Raw genomic sequence first — 18,617 nt, forward strand, 5'->3', positions numbered from 1 at the left:
TAAAATAGGTACGATCTCGGTAGATCAAAGTCTAAACGTAGCTGAGAAAAAGATTTAAAGCCCTGAGCGTTGTACAGGTGGCATAAATATTTAACCCCCTTGGAGTACCAACGATTGGGATCAGGAAGGGAGTACAGTTCCTGCAGATTAGGGTGAAACCACAGGGGGTTGTTGGGAGATTTCAGCCAGGTGTGTTTGGATTCTTTTGTGACAATATAGAGGAAAGGGAAGTGGCAAGTAGAGAGGTGTCGGGGCAATCAGGGACCCGGCCTCTGTAGATAATATTATGTAGGGTTTCCAGGGAAGATGCGATGGCCCCCTCCGTGGAGGTACAGGCATTGGCCGGAACTGGGCACAGCCAATCATGGATGAGCACCAGCTGGGATGCCAAGTAATATAGGAAGAAGTTAGGAAATGCCAAGTGCACTGGTAACCGTAGTGTTTCAAGTGCTACCTTGGGGGGGGCCAGAGGCGGGACATTTTTACTGCGGCCCAGGCAATTCAAATCCAGCTCCATGACACAGGGAGATCGCCGCTCTGATCCGGGGCACAGGCAGGCACTGGTAGGCTGCATCCCACAGGCACTGGCGAGGCTGCATCTTATGGGCACAGGTAGGCTGCACTGGCGAGGCTGCATTGATCTCTTGTATCATGTCTGCTAGAGGTACACCGAATCGAAATGTTGTAATACTATTAGCAGTGTGTTTAAGTAAGAGATTGCAGACATGATACAATGGTGGTTAGAGGCTGAGGACATGATACAGGAGATGGTCAGAGACTGAGGACATGATACAAAAGATGGTCAGAGACTGTGCAGACATGATACAGGAGATGGTCAGAGACTGTACAGACATGATACAGGAGATGGTCAGAGACTGTACAGACATGATACAGGAGATGGTCAGAGACTGTGCAGACATGATACAGGAGATGGTCAGAGACTGAGGACATGATACAGGAGATGGTCAGAGGAGAAACAATATCAAGCAAGTGGACATTGATGGTCAGACTTTAAGGCCAAGGAAGTATGGTTTTGTAAAAATATATAATTTAATAGCATATAAATAAATTAAACAGGATATACAAAAAATAAATAAATACAAGAAAAATTATCACAAATTAATCAACAGCAAGTGACCACTGTACATTCCTCCGAAGTCGCCAACGCACGTTTCGCCGTGGGGCTTCTTCAGGGCGAGGATGAGGAATATAAAGTTAGCAGAGAGATAGAAACTTATCTGCAATGATACAGTGTGGCACATTAGTAAAACAGAAATATTAATCGAAATACAGAATTAAAATGAAATGAATTGAGGTGTCATAGTGTGTATTTACATGGCTGGTGGTCCCTCGACGGATGCGTCCACGGGGCATATAAGATACAGATGGAGATAAAACAGGTCGGGAGATAAGCTTAGGCACAAGCTTCCATATATCGAGAATCTAGTTGACAAAAATATATATATATATATATAGCAGTAATTAAATATGATATATGAATTCTTATCGTAGCTGCTGTCAACGTGCAGACACAGATACCATATAAAAAATAGTGAAGATAGAGTAAATAGTAAAGATAAGGGATAAAACAGAGAAAACACTAAAGACCTGCATATGTGTATATGCATGCATAAACCTAGATGCACATACATGCACGCACATATACAAAAGAAAAAGAGGGGGAGGAAAAGGGAAAAAGATAGAAAAAAATTATATGTAAATAAAATAAAATAATAAAATAATATGGAGGAAATGAAGTAAGGTAGAGAATCATGTGAACAAATGCACTGGATATCACTACTACATAGCTCCTGCGGTGTTAATATAAAGACAAAACGGCCACCATAATCACCTTGGGTAAGTCGAAAGAGTCAAGACTAAAAGTCCAAAGAGTGGAAAATATGTACCACAGGGAGAGTAGTTACTCGGACTGTAATAATAAAAAAATATAACGAAAGAAGCTATTAAACAGCCTTTAAAGATTAACATTTATGATGAAAGTAAAGAGTTAACCAAAAGATCCAGGTTACCTATTTTTATGAAGTCCTGAGCAAACTGGGACAGCAGATGGCAGTATAACAGCAATGTGGGGGGGCTTACATAAAGAAACCCTTTCTGTAACAGCATTTACATGGGGCGTTAGTACAGGCCTGTTAAGATGAAACAATGTGTCCATTTAATAGGTCATTCTCAAGTGTGATGAAATTGAGGGAACAATTTGGAGCAGGAGAAGTGACTTACCCTATAACTGATTGCAGCAATGCGTCTGTGTCCCAGGGTGTACACACGGTAACACAGCGCCATTGCATGAGCATCAGGTTTATATAGGCTGTGGGATCACATGGACGTATGACGTGATGACGTCATAGATGCGCGCCGTTTCGATAGCACGGCGCATAAATAAAGATCCCACTAAGGCGGAGTATTATGGCATATCGCCCAAAACGGCCTATAAAGTCCAGGGCATAAAACAACAAGAAACATATATGCCTAGACAGAAACCGCGACGCCCTGTACCTGGAGGAGGTGGGACCCATCAAAGGAAAATACATTTTTAGTGAGGATATGGGAGAGGCATTTAAGCACAAAGCAGTTAAGTTTGTCCATTTTAGGTCCTTTCTCAACAAGAAAGCCAGAGACCATTTCCAGGCCCTTTTTATGGGGTATTGAGGAGTAGAGGGCTTCCACATCTATTGACACCAGAAGGCATCCAAGGTACTGAAAGTCCGTCAATAGTCCTGAGTAGGTCCGGTGTATCCTGAATATAAGATGGTAAGGATGTTACATGGGGCCTAAGGTATTGGTCAATGAATATGCTAGCTCTTTCGGTTTTGGAGCCAACCCCAGATATTATAGGGCGGCCTGGAGGTTGTAGTAAGTTTTTGTGTGTTTTTGGGAGGGCATAAAAAGTTGGAATTCTGGGGTGGGGAACTTGAATACCATCAAAAATAGCTTTAGTAATTGATCCATCAAAGAGTGCTAGTTGAATTAAATCATCGAATTGTTGATTGAATTTAGTAATAATTTCTTTGTTAATAGGTAAATACCAAGTGCGATTTTTTAGGATGTCCCAACACATATTCCTGTATTGTAGGTCATCCATTAGAACCACATTTCCGCCTTTGTCAGACGGTTTAACAATTATTTCGGGATTTTTACTAAGTGTGTCTAAAGCTAGTTCATGTTTGGCGACAAATTTAGAGTTTGTACGTTTGACCAGGGAGAGTGATTCTACCTCTTTTATTGTCTGGATGAGAAACGCCCAAATATTGGAGTTTGTATGGAGGGAGGGGAAGTTGAGAGATTTTTTCTTCACTGCTTTTTCCAATGTTTCTAGGTCCTGCTTGTACATAGAAAGCTGCAATCTCTCTCCCCTCACTTCATATGTCTCAGGTACAATCTCCTGTTCTGGAGGGACATCGTTCTCATCCAGTAAAGAAATGAGGGTTTTGAGAGCTCGAAAGTCGGCAACTGTGAAGTTTTTCCAGATCTCCTGGTTGACGACTTCGGCCAGTTTTTCTTTTCTTTCCCTGTCATACATAAATTTCAATGTAAGTTTTCGTGCAAATAAATATAAATCTTTAATGAGGTTGAATTTATTTGTTACGCTCGAGGCTTTCTTAATTGATATTCGGTTGACAGCGGTATTAGTCAATATTGTCAATATTGTCAATAATTGACATATGCTGCTTTCTATGTGCAGATACAGTTTTCATTTATATTTTTTCTTCTTTTTCTTTTCTTCCTTTCATTTGGAATATCATGTGTACCATCTTTCCACACACACTAGTGACATTAAACATACTACTACATACTATACCTAATGGACCATTAACTAGGTCTTTTCCATCCAGTTTACTATTGGGGATGAATTCCCCTACATAACCGCTAGATGGCAGCCCTAGCATCAATACTAATCATTATAGTTAAGCTATGCTAAATATCCTAATTCACTACTATATGCCTTATGTTCATTGGGTAGTCAAACCATAATGGCCATTCCTGTGCGGTTTCTGTCTAGGCATATATGTTTCTTGTTGTTTTATGCCCTGGACTTTATAGGCCGTTTTGGGCGATATGCCATAATACTCCGCCTTAGTGGGATCTTTATTTATGCGCCGTGCTATCGAAACGGCGCGCATCTATGACGTCATCACGTCATACGTCCATGTGATCCCACAGCCTATATAAACCTGATGCTCATGCAATGGCGCTGTGTTACCGTGTGTACACCCTGGGACACAGACGCATTGCTGCAATCAGTTATAGGGTAAGTCACTTCTCCTGCTCCAAATTGTTCCCTCAATTTCATCACACTTGAGAATGACCTATTAAATGGACACATTGTTTCATCTTAACAGGCCTGTACTAACGCCCCATGTAAATGCTGTTACAGAAAGGGTTTCTTTATGTAAGCCCCCCCACATTGCTGTTATACTGCCATCTGCTGTCCCAGTTTGCTCAGGACTTCATAAAAATAGGTAACCTGGATCTTTTGGTTAACTCTTTACTTTCATCATAAATGTTAATCTTTAAAGGCTGTTTAATAGCTTCTTTCGTTATATTTTTTTATTATTACAGTCCGAGTAACTACTCTCCCTGTGGTACATATTTTCCACTCTTTGGACTTTTAGTCTTGACTCTTTCGACTTACCCAAGGTGATTATGGTGGCCGTTTTGTCTTTATATTAACACCGCAGGAGCTATGTAGTAGTGATATCCAGTGCATTTGTTCACATGATTCTCTACCTTACTTCATTTCCTCCATATTATTTTATTATTTTATTTTATTTACATATAATTTTTTTCTATCTTTTTCCCTTTTCCTCCCCCTCTTTTTCTTTTGTATATGTGCGTGCATGTATGTGCATCTAGGTTTATGCATGCATATACACATATGCAGGTCTTTAGTGTTTTCTCTGTTTTATCCCTTATCTTTACTATTTACTCTATCTTCACTATTTTTTATATGGTATCTGTGTCTGCACGTTTACAGCAGCTACGATAAGAATTCATATATCATATTTAATTACTGCTATATATATATATATATATTTTTGTCAACTAGATTCTCGATATATGGAAGCTTGTGCCTAAGCTTATCTCCCGACCTGTTTTATCTCCATCTGTATCTTATATGCCCCGTGGACGCATCCGTCGAGGGACCACCAGCCATGTAAATACACACTATGACACCTCAATTCATTTCATTTTAATTCTGTATTTCGATTAATATTTCTGTTTTACTAATGTGCCACACTGTATCATTGCAGATAAGTTTCTATCTCTCTGCTAACTTTATATTCCTCATCCTCGCCCTGAAGAAGCCCCACGGCGAAACGTGCGTTGGCGACTTCGGAGGAATGTACAGTGGTCACTTGCTGTTGATTAATTTGTGATAATTTTTCTTGTATTTATTTATTTTTTGTATATCCTGTTTAATTTATTTATATGCTATTAAATTATATATTTTTACAAAACCATACTTCCTTGGCCTTAAAGTCTGACCATCAATGTCCACTTGCTTGATATTGTTTCTCCCCTAATATTACTACAGATGTGGCCCATGTGAGTGCTATCCTTGTGTTTCCACTTTAATTTTCCTCCCCCTCTGCGTCTCCCTTTCTCTCTCTTTCTCTCCTTTTTTCTTCTTCCTTCTCATTTTTCTTCTCTTTCTTCTTTTCTCCCCTCTCCTTTATTCTTCCCCCAGGTTCTTTAACCAACCCCTCCCCTCCTTGAATTACTATAGGAGATGGTCAGAGACTGTGCAGACATGATACAGGAGATGGCCAAAGACAATGCGGACATTCATCTGTTTCCAGTCCTAGGCACACCACCCCTGTCATCTCTGGTCTCCTCCCGGCATCTTCATTCCCCTCTGAGCACTCGCTGCATACACAGTACAGAGTGCCAGGCACACACGGTGGGTGAGAAGGGAGATGTTGGCAGCACCCTCATTGGATACAGGGCTGCAGAGCCCTGTTGTGATGTAACATCTGATTGGCAGAGTATGTGGTGGGCGGGGCAGTGAGTGAAAGGGAAGCTTGGGTGAAGGCAGTTCTTGTTAGGACATTCGGCCCCGGAATTTCCTACAGCCAGTCCGGCCCGGGGACACCAACCAGGGGACATTTTCTCCCTCACATTTGGTACACAAATTTGGTGGCCACAAGATCCCTATAGGTGACCACCTAACTTGCCTAATTAGAGAGCCGCCTCTGTACAGTACATACACACACAGCACAAGGCCGTGTTCAGACTATGGTGTCCTTTTATGAAAGTGAGATCAGCGGCGATCCCGATTCTCACCGCTGATCTCAGGTCATACACAGTTTATGAAGCTGAGGTAATCAGCGGAGAACATGTTCTCTCCACCGATTATCTCAGCACAGTGAGAATCTGTAACTGACTGTCACAGAAACGGAAAGCAGTTTATGAAGGTGCGATCTCAGCACCTCACTGCCGATCTGTGACAGAATTCTCACTTTCTGATTCACCATCTCAGAGGTGGAGAATCCGAGAGAGAAGCCGAAGCTGGCTGAGTATTGTGGAGGAAGAAGGAAGTCTTTTGTCTTCCATGCTTCACACACAAGCAGCTATACAGTCAGATCCCATCTTCCCCCCAATACACCCCCCAAAATGAGCAGCTTAGGAATTTATAGTGTATGTATATGTGTATATATCATCATATAGCATATATATATGTGTGTGTGTGTTTATTTCTATGTGTATCTATATCTATAGATACACACACATATATATATATATATTAGTCTACCTGCATTAAAATGTTAAAATGCTATTAAAGTCATTTTTATATAATTTTTAATTTATTATTTAAAAAAATTGTAAACCCTAAAATATGATTTTACCCATGGACTGTTCTATTTCAGTTATACGGGTTTATATTTGTATACTTTATTAAAATGTAATGATTATAAATGTATTTTTCATTGATATGAATGGTGTATAGCTGCATTACATATGTGGGATTCCATTCATTTCCTATACACCATTCACATGTAAATAGGCACATGTATGAGCTTTAAATATTGATAAAAACAATGTTTTTTTAATAATTAGGTTAATGTATATTGTTTGGTGGGAATGTAACTTTATTATTTTATTAATATGTGGTGTATAATGTGTGCTGATTCGTGTTCAACTTTTTCTGTATTTTTCACTTCCTCATACTGTAATCTCGCTACATCACGCCAGATTACAGTGAGAGAAGCAGTTCTCAGGAGTTTCCAGTCGTTTTGTAGATCGCTCCTCATCTCAACATGAGAATCGATCTACAAAGCTTCATAAACAGGCACTCAGAGGAGAGCGATCTTCCCTGAGAATGCCTGAGAACTGAATAGCGGTATTTTACCGCACTTTCATAAAAGGACACCTATGAGACGTTTCTCTGGGCTGCAGTTCCTCTGATCTCCACAAGATGGTGATCTCACTTCTACCATAGAGAGAAGAAGTCTCTATGGAAGACAGGAAGTGATGTCAGGGACAGACAGGAAGTTCCGGGTGAGAGGTGAGTCGGGAGGAAGTAGTGAGGAGACATCTTTGGATTCGGCAGCAGAGGAGGTAATAAGATCTTATCTTCTATTTACACCCAGTAACCCCGTCATGTCCGTCCTCTTCCTCCATAGTCACTGTGACGTCTTTTATCTCCAGCAGATGATGATACACACATATATAGTGTGGAAACCTAGATTAACCCCTTCAGGGTCAGAACATTCCCCCACTTACAGGGCCGGAACATTCTCTTCATTTCAGTTTATACTAACAGATTATACGATAATACGGGTTGGGGGTTTTATTTAGAGGTGGACTTATGATACATGTTTTTGATTTTATAATCTTTATGGAGGAGGAAATAACTATTCCTGATGTCTGTGAAGGTTCAACACAAGGGATGTGTCTGGATGATGACTTTATCTTTGTAAGTATCAGGTGATGTCACTGTCTATTTCCCTATGCAGGAGTATTTAGAAGGACACAAGGATCTCTACAAGGACGTCATGATGGACAATCAGCCGCCCCTCACATCACCGGGTAAGAGGAGACTTTATTGTAAAGGAGAGAGCAGTACGGAGGCTCCACCTAGATCCCCCATCATCTGATAAACACATAGAAACAATGTATTCAGTCAGTGTGTGTGTTTCCTACAGATGGATCCAGTAATGGGAACCCACCAGAGAGATGTCCCCGTCCTCTGTATTCCCGGGATTATTCCACACAGGAAGGTCACACCATCCCCCACCAGGTAGATGAGGAACAATCACTGATAGTATCATTAGGATCTGTACATTATCTGCATTGTTACCATTGATATAATTTTTATTCTATATTCAGAGTGGAGACCTGAGAGATCCTAAAGTTGAGGTTAAAGAAGAGATAAAAGAGGAGGATGATGAGGATGGGGTGATGGAGGAAGAACACACCATCCCCCACCATCATCAGGTAGATGAGGAACAATTATTGGTGGTTATGATTTATACACAAACATGTTTATTACAATCAATGTTTTATTCTATATTCAGAGTGGAAACCTCGGGGATTATAATATTGTTGTTAAAGAAGAGTATAAAGAGGAGGATGAGGAGTATGGAGTGATGGAGGAGTTATCAGAAGGACACAAGGATATGATGGAGCCACCTAATACCAGGAACCAACCAGAGAGATGTCCCCGTCCTCTGTATTCCCGGGATTCCACACAGGAAGGTCACACCATCCCCCACTGTTACAAGGTCGGTGGGGCGGAGCATCTAGAACATGGACTGGTGGAGATGATGTGTGGATTTTGTATGTAAGTTTATATCTTACAGATGATATTCTCTCTCATTCTCTTGGTTTAGAGTGGAGATCCAATCGATATAGAATTTGAGGTGAAATCAGAAGAAGAAGAGACGTATGTGAGGGATGATCAGCAGTCTATGGAGGAGGATGGAATAACGGGGACATTTATAGAGGAGGACACTCCTACAGAGATCAGCACAGGTGGGTCATTAACACTAAATCCATTCCTCCACCCATACTGTTCACTGATTGGTCCAGAGTAGGGCGAGGACTGGGTGATATCAGCCTGTAATCCCCTGGTCACTTTCCTGAGCTGTGTTCCCCGTATTCCTGTATTTCTCTCGGATAATCTTCCTTCTCTGTGCTGCAGACACAATTTATGTCTCTAGACTGGATTTATGGAGATTCTGGGGTTCAGCTGGCAGCAAAATGTTGATTTTCACCATAGGGTTTGCTTGACCTAGACACCTGGGGTATGTACCTTGGGTCTTCTGCCCCATGCCCGGGTCTAGTGAGATCTCTGACAGAACAATTCTCCTGGGTTACTTGCTCTGTTATTTGCTGGCTGTGCCGGGTGGAGGGATATGTCTGTATAGTCTCAGACCCAAGTCACTGAGTGCAGTCTCAGGAGATGGGAGGCAGGGGTGTGGGATCTCTGCAACTTGTCTCCAGTAATCATTTCATCCGCCACTGATTACTGAATACCAATATCATGAGTCCTGACCCATCACTATATACTCTATGTTGTACATTACATACTCCTGACCCCTGCACTATATACTCTATGTTGTACATTACATACTCCTGACCCCTGCACTATATACTCTATGTTGTACATTACATGAACAAGAACGGTTGGAGAGCCGGTTTAGGGCCAGGACACATTTGAGTAGATGTAATGACAATTGGCAGACTCCAAGACTTCTATAGGTAGACTGCTATACAGTGGAAGGCCTCCAGCCGGACACCACTTCTGTATAGGTAGGACCGCTGTCTCCTATGGTAACAAATCTTGTTGCAGTCACTAACGCTAGTTCTACATAACTCTTGGTAACACAGAATAGTTCTCTTCTTCTCACACAGTCTCTCACTGCAGATCTTCTCTCCCTGAGCTCCCGGTCTCTCACTAGTAGGGATGAGATTTATGTTCGGGTCGAACATGAGTTCCACTCTAACATTGGCTGTTCGCCCGTTCATCGAAAGACGAACATTATGGGGTGTTCGCGCCAAATTCGAGCGCCGCGTCACGCACCATAATGTACTGCGAGATCGCAGTTCATTGCTGTGTGATGATTGGCCAAAGCATGCACTATGACCCGCATTCTTTGGCCAATCCCAGCGCCGTCAGCAAAGAGAGCCATAATTGGCCAATCATGGCTCAGGGGGACCAAGTCCACGCCCCACACTATATAAGGCTGCATGCACGTCAGCCCTGTGTAGTGTGTTGTTGGCGTGGACAGAGACAGAGTGTCATTTAGATTGAGCAGGCAGGGGACTCAGTGAGCTGCAGTGCATTCAATTATATCTATATATATAAAACTCAACGTGTGTATGTATGTATGTTCCAGCATCACGTCCAAACGGCTAAAGATATTAACATGAAACTTGGCACACATGTTACTTATATGTCAGCAACAAACATAGGATAGGTGGTTTAACCCTTACCCACCCCCATTTGCCATGGTCGGGGTTTTTCTTTAAAGTCCCATTCAACTCTATGGGAAATACATGTTACTTCAGAACTTCCAAACGGCTGTACATATTTCCATAACACTTGGTCACATGTTACTTATATGTGCACTTACACTATAGGATAGTTAATTTATCCCTTAACTACCCCCATTTGTGAGGGTCGGGGTTTTTGTTTAAAGTCCCATGCAAATCAATGGGAAATGTATGTTCCCACATAACTTCTGTACGCCTGGAGATATTTCAATAATACCTGGTGCACATATTACTTATATGCCAAATAAAAATATATGACAGTTACATTAACCCTTACCTACACCCTTATATAAAAGATGGGTATATTTATATTACTATGATTTTCCTCCCCAAGAGGTTAAGATAGGAAGACCGGGCAACGCCGGGTATTCAGCTAATATATATATATACACAGTCTGCTCAGAGTAGTTTGCCTGCCAATGCAGCTGCCACAGCGGCCTATTCCATTGGCTCCATGTCATCACTCAATCCTTCCCTATCCCCACCATCATGCACAGAGAAGTCTCCCGAACTGTTCGACTACAGTGTCGGGTACATGCTGCTGGAGGATGCGCAGCGTTTTGAAGGCTCTGATGATGGGACCCAGGTTGAGGAAGGGAGTAACGTGAGCCTAGAGAGAGGGGGTGCCCAAGAAGGACAAGAAACTGGCAGTCATGTTCCCCCAGCTGTAGCATACTGCCAAGTTTGCTCCAGTGAGGAGGAGGGAAGGGATGATGAGGTCACTGACTCTACTTGGGTGCCTGAGAGGAGGAGGAGGAACATCTCCAATGAGGCAGGATGCCCTCCAGGGGGCAGCTTAAGGGCAGCCACCCTATTGCATCACACTGCAGATCTAAGCATGTGCAGGGCGCTTCTGACTCCCCACGTATTTTGAAAAGTTCTTTGGTGTGGGCCTTTTTTGACACATGTGCAGCAGATCGCACCGTTGCTGTTTGCAACATTAAGTCTGAAGCGTATCAAGCGTGGCCAAAACAGCAACCGCTTGGGCAACACATGCTTGACCAGACATATGATGACCTCCCATGCAGTCTGTTGGCAAGCGTACCTAAAAGACCCACATGAAAGAAGAAGGCGGACCTCTCCTTGCTCCTTATCAGCTGGGATCTCCAACCCCACTATACCTTCAGTCCTCTCAGAAACCTGCACTGAGAGGAATGAAGGTGTAGAATTAGGTGTCCCAACATCCGATTGTAGCAGGCATATTTCCCTACCCCTGTTGCTAAATCGTAGAAAGAAATTTGGTCCCAGCCATCCACATGCTCAGCGTCTGAATGCTAGCTTGGCTAAATTGCTAGCACTGCAACTGCTGCCTTTTCAGCTGGTAGACTCTGCCCCCATTTGTGGAATGTGCGGTACCTCAGTGGCAGGTTCCCAAACTCCATTTCTTTTCACAGAACACTATTCCGGCGCTCTACCAGCATGTGGAAGGCAATGTCTTGGCCTTGTTGGACAGAGTGAAAAATATGGAGTAATGCCTGGATCAACCGATTATAAATACCTTACAAAGAGGTAGTATATATAAATCTACATATAGTTCAGTGCATATATCCAAGTCTCAGTCACATAGAATACTATGTCAATGCAGTTCTGATGGCCTAGAAAAATCTAGCAAAAAAGTGAGAAAATAAAGTTCTCTCAAAGTAGACCAAAACAGACCACTATGGATGGTACAATGAACTTTAATCATAGAAAAACACACAGCAATAGTTCATCAAAAAGGGGTGACAGATAGATGGATTGGTTTACACAATTAAAAAATAAGACAACGTTGTCCAATTTGTTTAAAAACAGGGGAATCACAGCTGAGCCAGAGCTTGCACAATATGCAATTGAGCTACTGGCCTGTCCTGCATCCAACGCACATTCAGTGCTGCTGGAGGCTTTGTAACTGATCACAGAGTGCGCCTGTCCACAGACTCTGTTGATCGGCTCACCTTCATAAAAATGAATCAGTCTTGGATCACCAGCTACCAAGCACCTGATGCTGATGTAACCAATTGATTTTTCTATGGATGTGGGATCCCTTGAAGACTGCCTATGCTAAGTGACTATCCTATTATGCTGAGTGACTATCCTATTCCTCCTCAATGTTCATGTTGATAGCTTCTAAGAATATTTTTGTTTTAGGGCACTACCACCACTGCCTAAGGCCCAATTTTTCTGCCCCTGTTTACATGCCCCTGTTAATTACATTTTTTGATCTAATATTTCACAGCAGGGCCCGTTCCTGCACCCACCAAGAGTAACGGTGAGGACTTACTGTGTTCTGGTACCACCAACAGCTAAGGCCCAATTTTCTGCAGAGTATATAGGGCAGGCCGTATAGTATATACAGGCGGTCCCCTACTTTCAAACATCCGATTTACAAATGACTCCTACTTACAAACGGACGGAGACAACAGGAAGTGAGAGCAAATCTACCCCTAGGAAGGGAAATTCTCTCCTGTAAGAGTTGATATGGGAAAAAGGTGTCTCCTCTCCACTGATGCTTTATCACCAATTCTTGTTTCCCTAATAACCCCAAATTTTCTAAATCCAATTGTCATTGGGACAGAAAGTGAGGTGAAATCTTCTGAACACGGGGCACAGACAGCAAAACAAATTTTACAGGGGTGATAACCCTTCCCCATGTTTTCCAAAAAGCTTAAAAATTGATTTTTTTGGCTGGAGCTACACTTACAAAATGTACCAGTTCCAAATTACAAACAGATTCAACTTAAGAACAAACCTCCAGTCCCTGTCTTGTTTGTAACCCGGGGACCGCCTGTATACTGCTGTTCAGAGTATATAGAGCCTGCGGGCACTTTTGTTTTTTCACGTTCGGGCCCCAAAAACTTTAACGGTGTTCAAATGTTCGCACAAACTTTCGGTCTATTCGCTTGTTCTGCCGCAAACCGAACCGGGAGGTGTTAGGCTCCTCCCTACTCACTGGACTTCCAGATTCAGTGGCCACTGAATCTCCTGAGCTCTTCTACAGCTAACCTGCTGTATATTCCTCGAGCGTCTCCCCCGCTATCCTGCTGGGCCCCTGGCTTGGCACTTACTGATGCTCCTCAAGCGTCACCCCCACTATCCTGCTGGGCCCCTGCTGAAGCTTTCCCACTTCTTCACTGTCCCAGGCTGGTGAGAAGATTGCTCTGGTACTGGCTCCAGCTTACTAACTGTAGTCTCCGGTAACAAGGTGGATGGTCCCTTAGTGGCGACATCTTCCCCTCCACCTCCGACCACAACTGGTTCCCCGTTCGGCTGAATCTTTACTCTCAGTTGGACTCCAATCCTGCAGTCCCAATCCTGCGCTGATTCTCTTGCTCCTGGATAGGCCTCAGCCTTCCGGCCTAAGAACCCGGGCGACATAACACACGTCCACCCAGACAGCTGTTCAGGTGGCACAGAACCTTGATCACCTGACTCCCCCCAAATTAATAGTCTCTCCCAGCAGGCCAAGGGACCAAAGAAACCCCTGCAAATTGGCTGAGGCACCCCATCCATTCATAATCCAACCTTGCTACACCCTTGTCTAGTGCCACCTAGTGACAGAAGAGAAAAGGTGCAAATCCAAAGTTAGAGAGGAATCAGTAGATCTCCTAACAATAAGCAAGGATAACTACCACCTGGTGATCTCAATTTATTAGCCACCCTTCCTAAACACCAGGGTGCTACATGTTCATTACATACTCCTGACCCCTGCACTATATACTCTATGTTGGACATTCCATACTCCTGACCCCTGCACTATATACTCTATGTTGTACATTACATACTCCTGACCCTCGTCCTATAATCCCCTCATCACTGTCACTCCTATAAAAGACAGTTCTAGTTGTTTCCTCACTCTCTGACCAAGGTCCATGAATAAAGAAATGATCTGGTAGGAGATCAGAGGACCCATTTACTAGTTACCTTGAGGGGGGAATTGTAAGATCCTCAGAGACAAAGCTGCCTGATGTGGGCGGAGTCCTGGTTTAGGGGAACCAATCAGCTCATGTCTAGTAATAATCTTTGTATTTCTATTTTAGTAGATGGACGGGAGATGAGGAAAACCTCAGAGGATTGTCTCACTTTGTCTCCAGACTGTAAAGTAGAAGATGAGGACATCACACAGTATAGTCCAGGAGAAAATCCGACTACCTCAAATGTCCATCCGGCACCACACAGTGTAGATGGACCATCGTATTCCTCTTATCCCGAGGAACCTCAGACTGTGCGGGACGGTGCCGGACCATCGTATTCCTCTTATCCTGAGGAACCTCAGACTGTGAGGGACGGTGCCGGACCATCGTATTCCTCTTATCCTGAGGAACCTCAGACTGTGTGGGACGGTGCCGGACCATCGTATTCCTCTTATCCTGAGGAACCTCAGACTGTGCGGGACGGTGCTGTCTTTCCAACACATAAGAGATTTCCATGTCCTGAGTGCGGAAAATGTTTTTCAGTGAAGTCCAGTCTTTCCAAACATCAGAGATCTCACACGGGTGAGAAGCCTTTTTCCTGTTCTGAGTGTGGGAAATGTTTTTCAGAGAAGTCCGATCTTTCCAAACATCAGAGATCTCACACGGGTGAGAAGCCTTTTTCCTGTTCTAAGTGTGGGAAATGTTTTTCAGAGAAGTCCAGTCTTAAGAGACATCAGAAATCTCACACAGGGGAGAAGCCGTATTCCTGTTCTGAGTGTGGGAAATGTTTTTTACAGAAGACCCATCTTTCCACACATCAGAGATCTCACACGGGGGAGAAGCCTTTTTCCTGTTCTGAGTGTGGGAAATGTTTTTCAGAGAAGTCCAGTCTTTCCAAACATCAGAGATCTCACACGGGTGAGAAGCCTTTTTCCTGTTCTGAGTGCGGGAAATGTTTTTCAGAGAAGTCCAGTCTTTCCGCACATCAGAGATCTCACACGGGGGAGAAGCCTTTTTCCTGTTCTGAGTGTGGGAAATGTTTTTTACATAAGTCCGTTCTTTCCAAACATCAGAGATCTCACACAGGGGAGAAGCCTTTTTCCTGTTCTGAGTGCGGGAAGTGTTTTTCAGAGAAGTTCAATCTTTACAGACATCACAGATCACACACGGGAGAGAAGCCATTTTCCTGTCCTGAGTGCGGAAAATGTTTTTCAGTGAAGTCCGATCTTTCCACACATCAGAGATCTCACATGGTGGTGAAGCCTTTTTCCTGTTCTGAGTGCGGGAAATGTTTTGAATATAAGTCCAGTCTTTCCAAACATCAGAGATCTCACACGGGGGAGAAGCCTTTTTCCTGTTCTGAGTGTGGGAAATGTTTTTCACGGAAGTACAATCTTTCAACACATCAGAGATCTCACACGGGTGAGAAGCCTTTTTCCTGTTCTGAGTGCGGGAAATGTTTTTCAGTGAAGTCCAGTCTTTCCATACATCAGAGATCTCACATGGTGGTGAAGCCTTTTTCCTGTTCTGAGTGCGGGAAATGTTTTGAATATAAGACCAATCTTTCCATACATCAGAGATCTCACTCGGGGGAGAAGCCTTTTTCCTGTCCTGAGTGCGGGAAATGTTTTTCAGATAAGTCCCATCTTTACAAACATCAGAGATCTCACACGGGGGAGAAGCCGTATGCCTGTCCTGAGTGAGGGAAATGTTCCTCACTGAAGTCCTGTCTTCTTGTACATCAGGGGTCCCACACAACCCTCGAGGTGTATTAGTGAGTGCGGGAAATGTCTTGTATGTGAATGTTGCTGGACATGTGGGGAAGAAGCACACCCTGATATACGGGTGAAACTCGAAAAATTTGAATATGGTGCAAAAGTTCATTTATTTCACTAATGCAACTTAAAAGGCGAGACGAATATATGAGAGAGACTCATTACATGCAAAGCAAGAGGGTTCAAGCCGTGATTTGTCATCATTGTGATGATTGTGGCTTCCAGCTCATGAAAACCCCAAATCCACAATCTCAGAAAATTCCAATTTTCCATGCAATCAATAAAACACGGATTGTACAGAGAAGGATATCGCACCTCTGAAAAGTAGAAGCTGCGTATTAATTGTGTGAAAATAGTGCAGCGCTGCGTATCTATAAATCTTATAGAAACAAATAATTATACATTCCATAAAACTATTTATGAAAAAAGAAATAAATGATAAAAAAAACAGTTCATATGGAGGTTTCCAAAGCTGTCACCGCTGTGAAAAATCCGATTTAAATGGATCCAATATTCAGTGCGCACCCCCACCTGCTAAAATGCATGCTCACCTCAAGGGTGAGTATAAAACTCATAGACAGATCACTCCTCGTGTCCGATCACGATCCGTCCACTTTACCAATGGTAGTAATTCCTACAGTCTCCAGACTGCACCTCTGTGTGGGGAATCAACGTATAAATTGTCTCCAAACACCACCTTCCTCCATTCACTTATTAATAATCAATTCCACTTCTATATCCCGGGGGGAAGGACATGAAAGAAAAAACACAAGTACCATAGTGCTCTCTGCTTCTGAATTTATTATAAAAGACCCCCCCCTAAAAAGTTACACAGGAACAAAAATTGTCTCTGGACAGCCGCACTCTGAACAAATTGTCGCCTTTATTAAAGGAAGGAAAGCACTACAAGTCACAGCAAAATAAAACCCGACAGCTGACGCGTTTCGCACTGAAACTAGTGCTTAGTCATAGCAAGAGTCCCCTAAAAAGTTACACTTACAAGAAATAACAATAAAATCAGCAAGTATCAAATCACCAGCTCATTCACCGCCGATCTAGACCCACGGCGCTTCACCTGACGTCACAGATAGGGCTCCTCCCTTCTAAACGCGTGTCGACCTCTCATTGGCCTTCGTCAGTAGATGGGTGGGTCAAATGAGGTGAAACCTTATATACCTGCCTGTTGCCTAGGCAACCCTTCAGGCATCACCACAGTGTGTGAGGACACGCCCTCTTCCTGTGACTACAGAGCTGACATTTCATAGAGCTGGAGAGCGTGTCACCCGAATCTGCAAACCAGCAGGGCGCTCTCACTCGATCACACCGCTGAGCTCCGTGGTAATGTCCCGTTACAATCTAATCTCCACATGAGTGTGCGATGTATCGCCATATACATACAATAAAAAAACAAGTCTAAAATAAAATGAAAAGATGTTCCTATGTATATCTTTATCTACCGGGACAAATTCTATCTTTATTAGGACCTCGTTGTCCATTCATTAAAAATTATTATAGAAAATATAAATATGTATGAATCAATCACATATATGAAAAATCAATTGTACACCGATCCTAAAAAATAATAATAATATATAAAACTACGGCTTGTCCAGGATTTGATCACGGGACCTCTCGCACCCCGAGCGAGAATCGTACCCCTAGACCAACGAACCGAGTTACCCCTCTCACATTTCATGAGCTTATATCACTTTATAAACATATTACAATCAATCATTAATAAAATCTAATGTGAATGTCGATCGGCGGTGAGTGAGCTGGTGATCTGATACTTGCTGTTTTTATTGTAAGTGTAACTTTTTAGGGGGGGCTTTTATAATAAATTCAGAAGCAGAGAGCACTATGGTACTTGTGTTTTTTCTTTCATGTCCTTCCTCCCGGGATATAGAAGTGGAATTGATTATTAACCACTTAAGGACCGGGGCCTGTTTTTCAGACTTTGTCCTTTCAAGATTAAACATTTTTTTTGCTAGAAAATGACTTAAAACCCCCAAACATTATATATTTTTTCTAACACCCTGAAGAATAAAATGGTGGTGATTGTTAAGGTGTTCCTCGTACACAAATTCCCCCTTAATATCCGGGTTTATTTTCTCCTTTTCCCCCATTTTCTATGGTGTGATCTTTTCTACAATACTTTGTTATAATAATGGAACACGTTGTGTATTGTATTGTATGACTCCGCCTCCACATTCCAGACAAGTCATTTTCCTGACCAATCGCATTTCTACATTTTTACTATTTCCTGATTCTATGACTGTAATCTGTTTAAAAGTAAAAATTATAATAAAAAAATGTATTGAAGAGAAAAAAAAGTTGTGTGTGTCGGTGGAATGAGAAGAATTGCTGGTGGTGTTGTCACCTGTCACAGCCGTCACACCTGGTTTCCCGGCCAATGCACCAGATAAATGTT

The 18,617-nt window shown here is 42.7% G+C and overlaps 2 protein-coding genes across 2 annotated transcripts in view; one reads left to right on the forward strand and one right to left on the reverse strand.

The window, feature by feature from the left end:
- The window catches only part of LOC120909737, an 857,992-nt gene that overhangs the window by 655,501 nt on the left and 183,874 nt on the right, over positions 1 to 18,617 (reverse strand). The window lies entirely within an intron of this gene.
- Positions 1 to 18,617, forward strand: part of LOC120909738 (zinc finger protein 850-like) — a 100,847-nt gene that overhangs the window by 9,570 nt on the left and 72,660 nt on the right. The window contains exon 4 of the mRNA XM_040321465.1: positions 14,920 to 16,095. Within this exon, the coding sequence (XP_040177399.1) occupies positions 14,920 to 16,095 (1,176 nt within the window). The remainder of the gene's footprint in view (positions 1 to 14,919; positions 16,096 to 18,617) is intronic.

The sequence above is a fragment of the Rana temporaria genome, chromosome 8, assembly GCF_905171775.1.
Source record: "Rana temporaria chromosome 8, aRanTem1.1, whole genome shotgun sequence".
Lineage (NCBI taxonomy): Eukaryota > Metazoa > Chordata > Amphibia > Anura > Ranidae > Rana > Rana temporaria.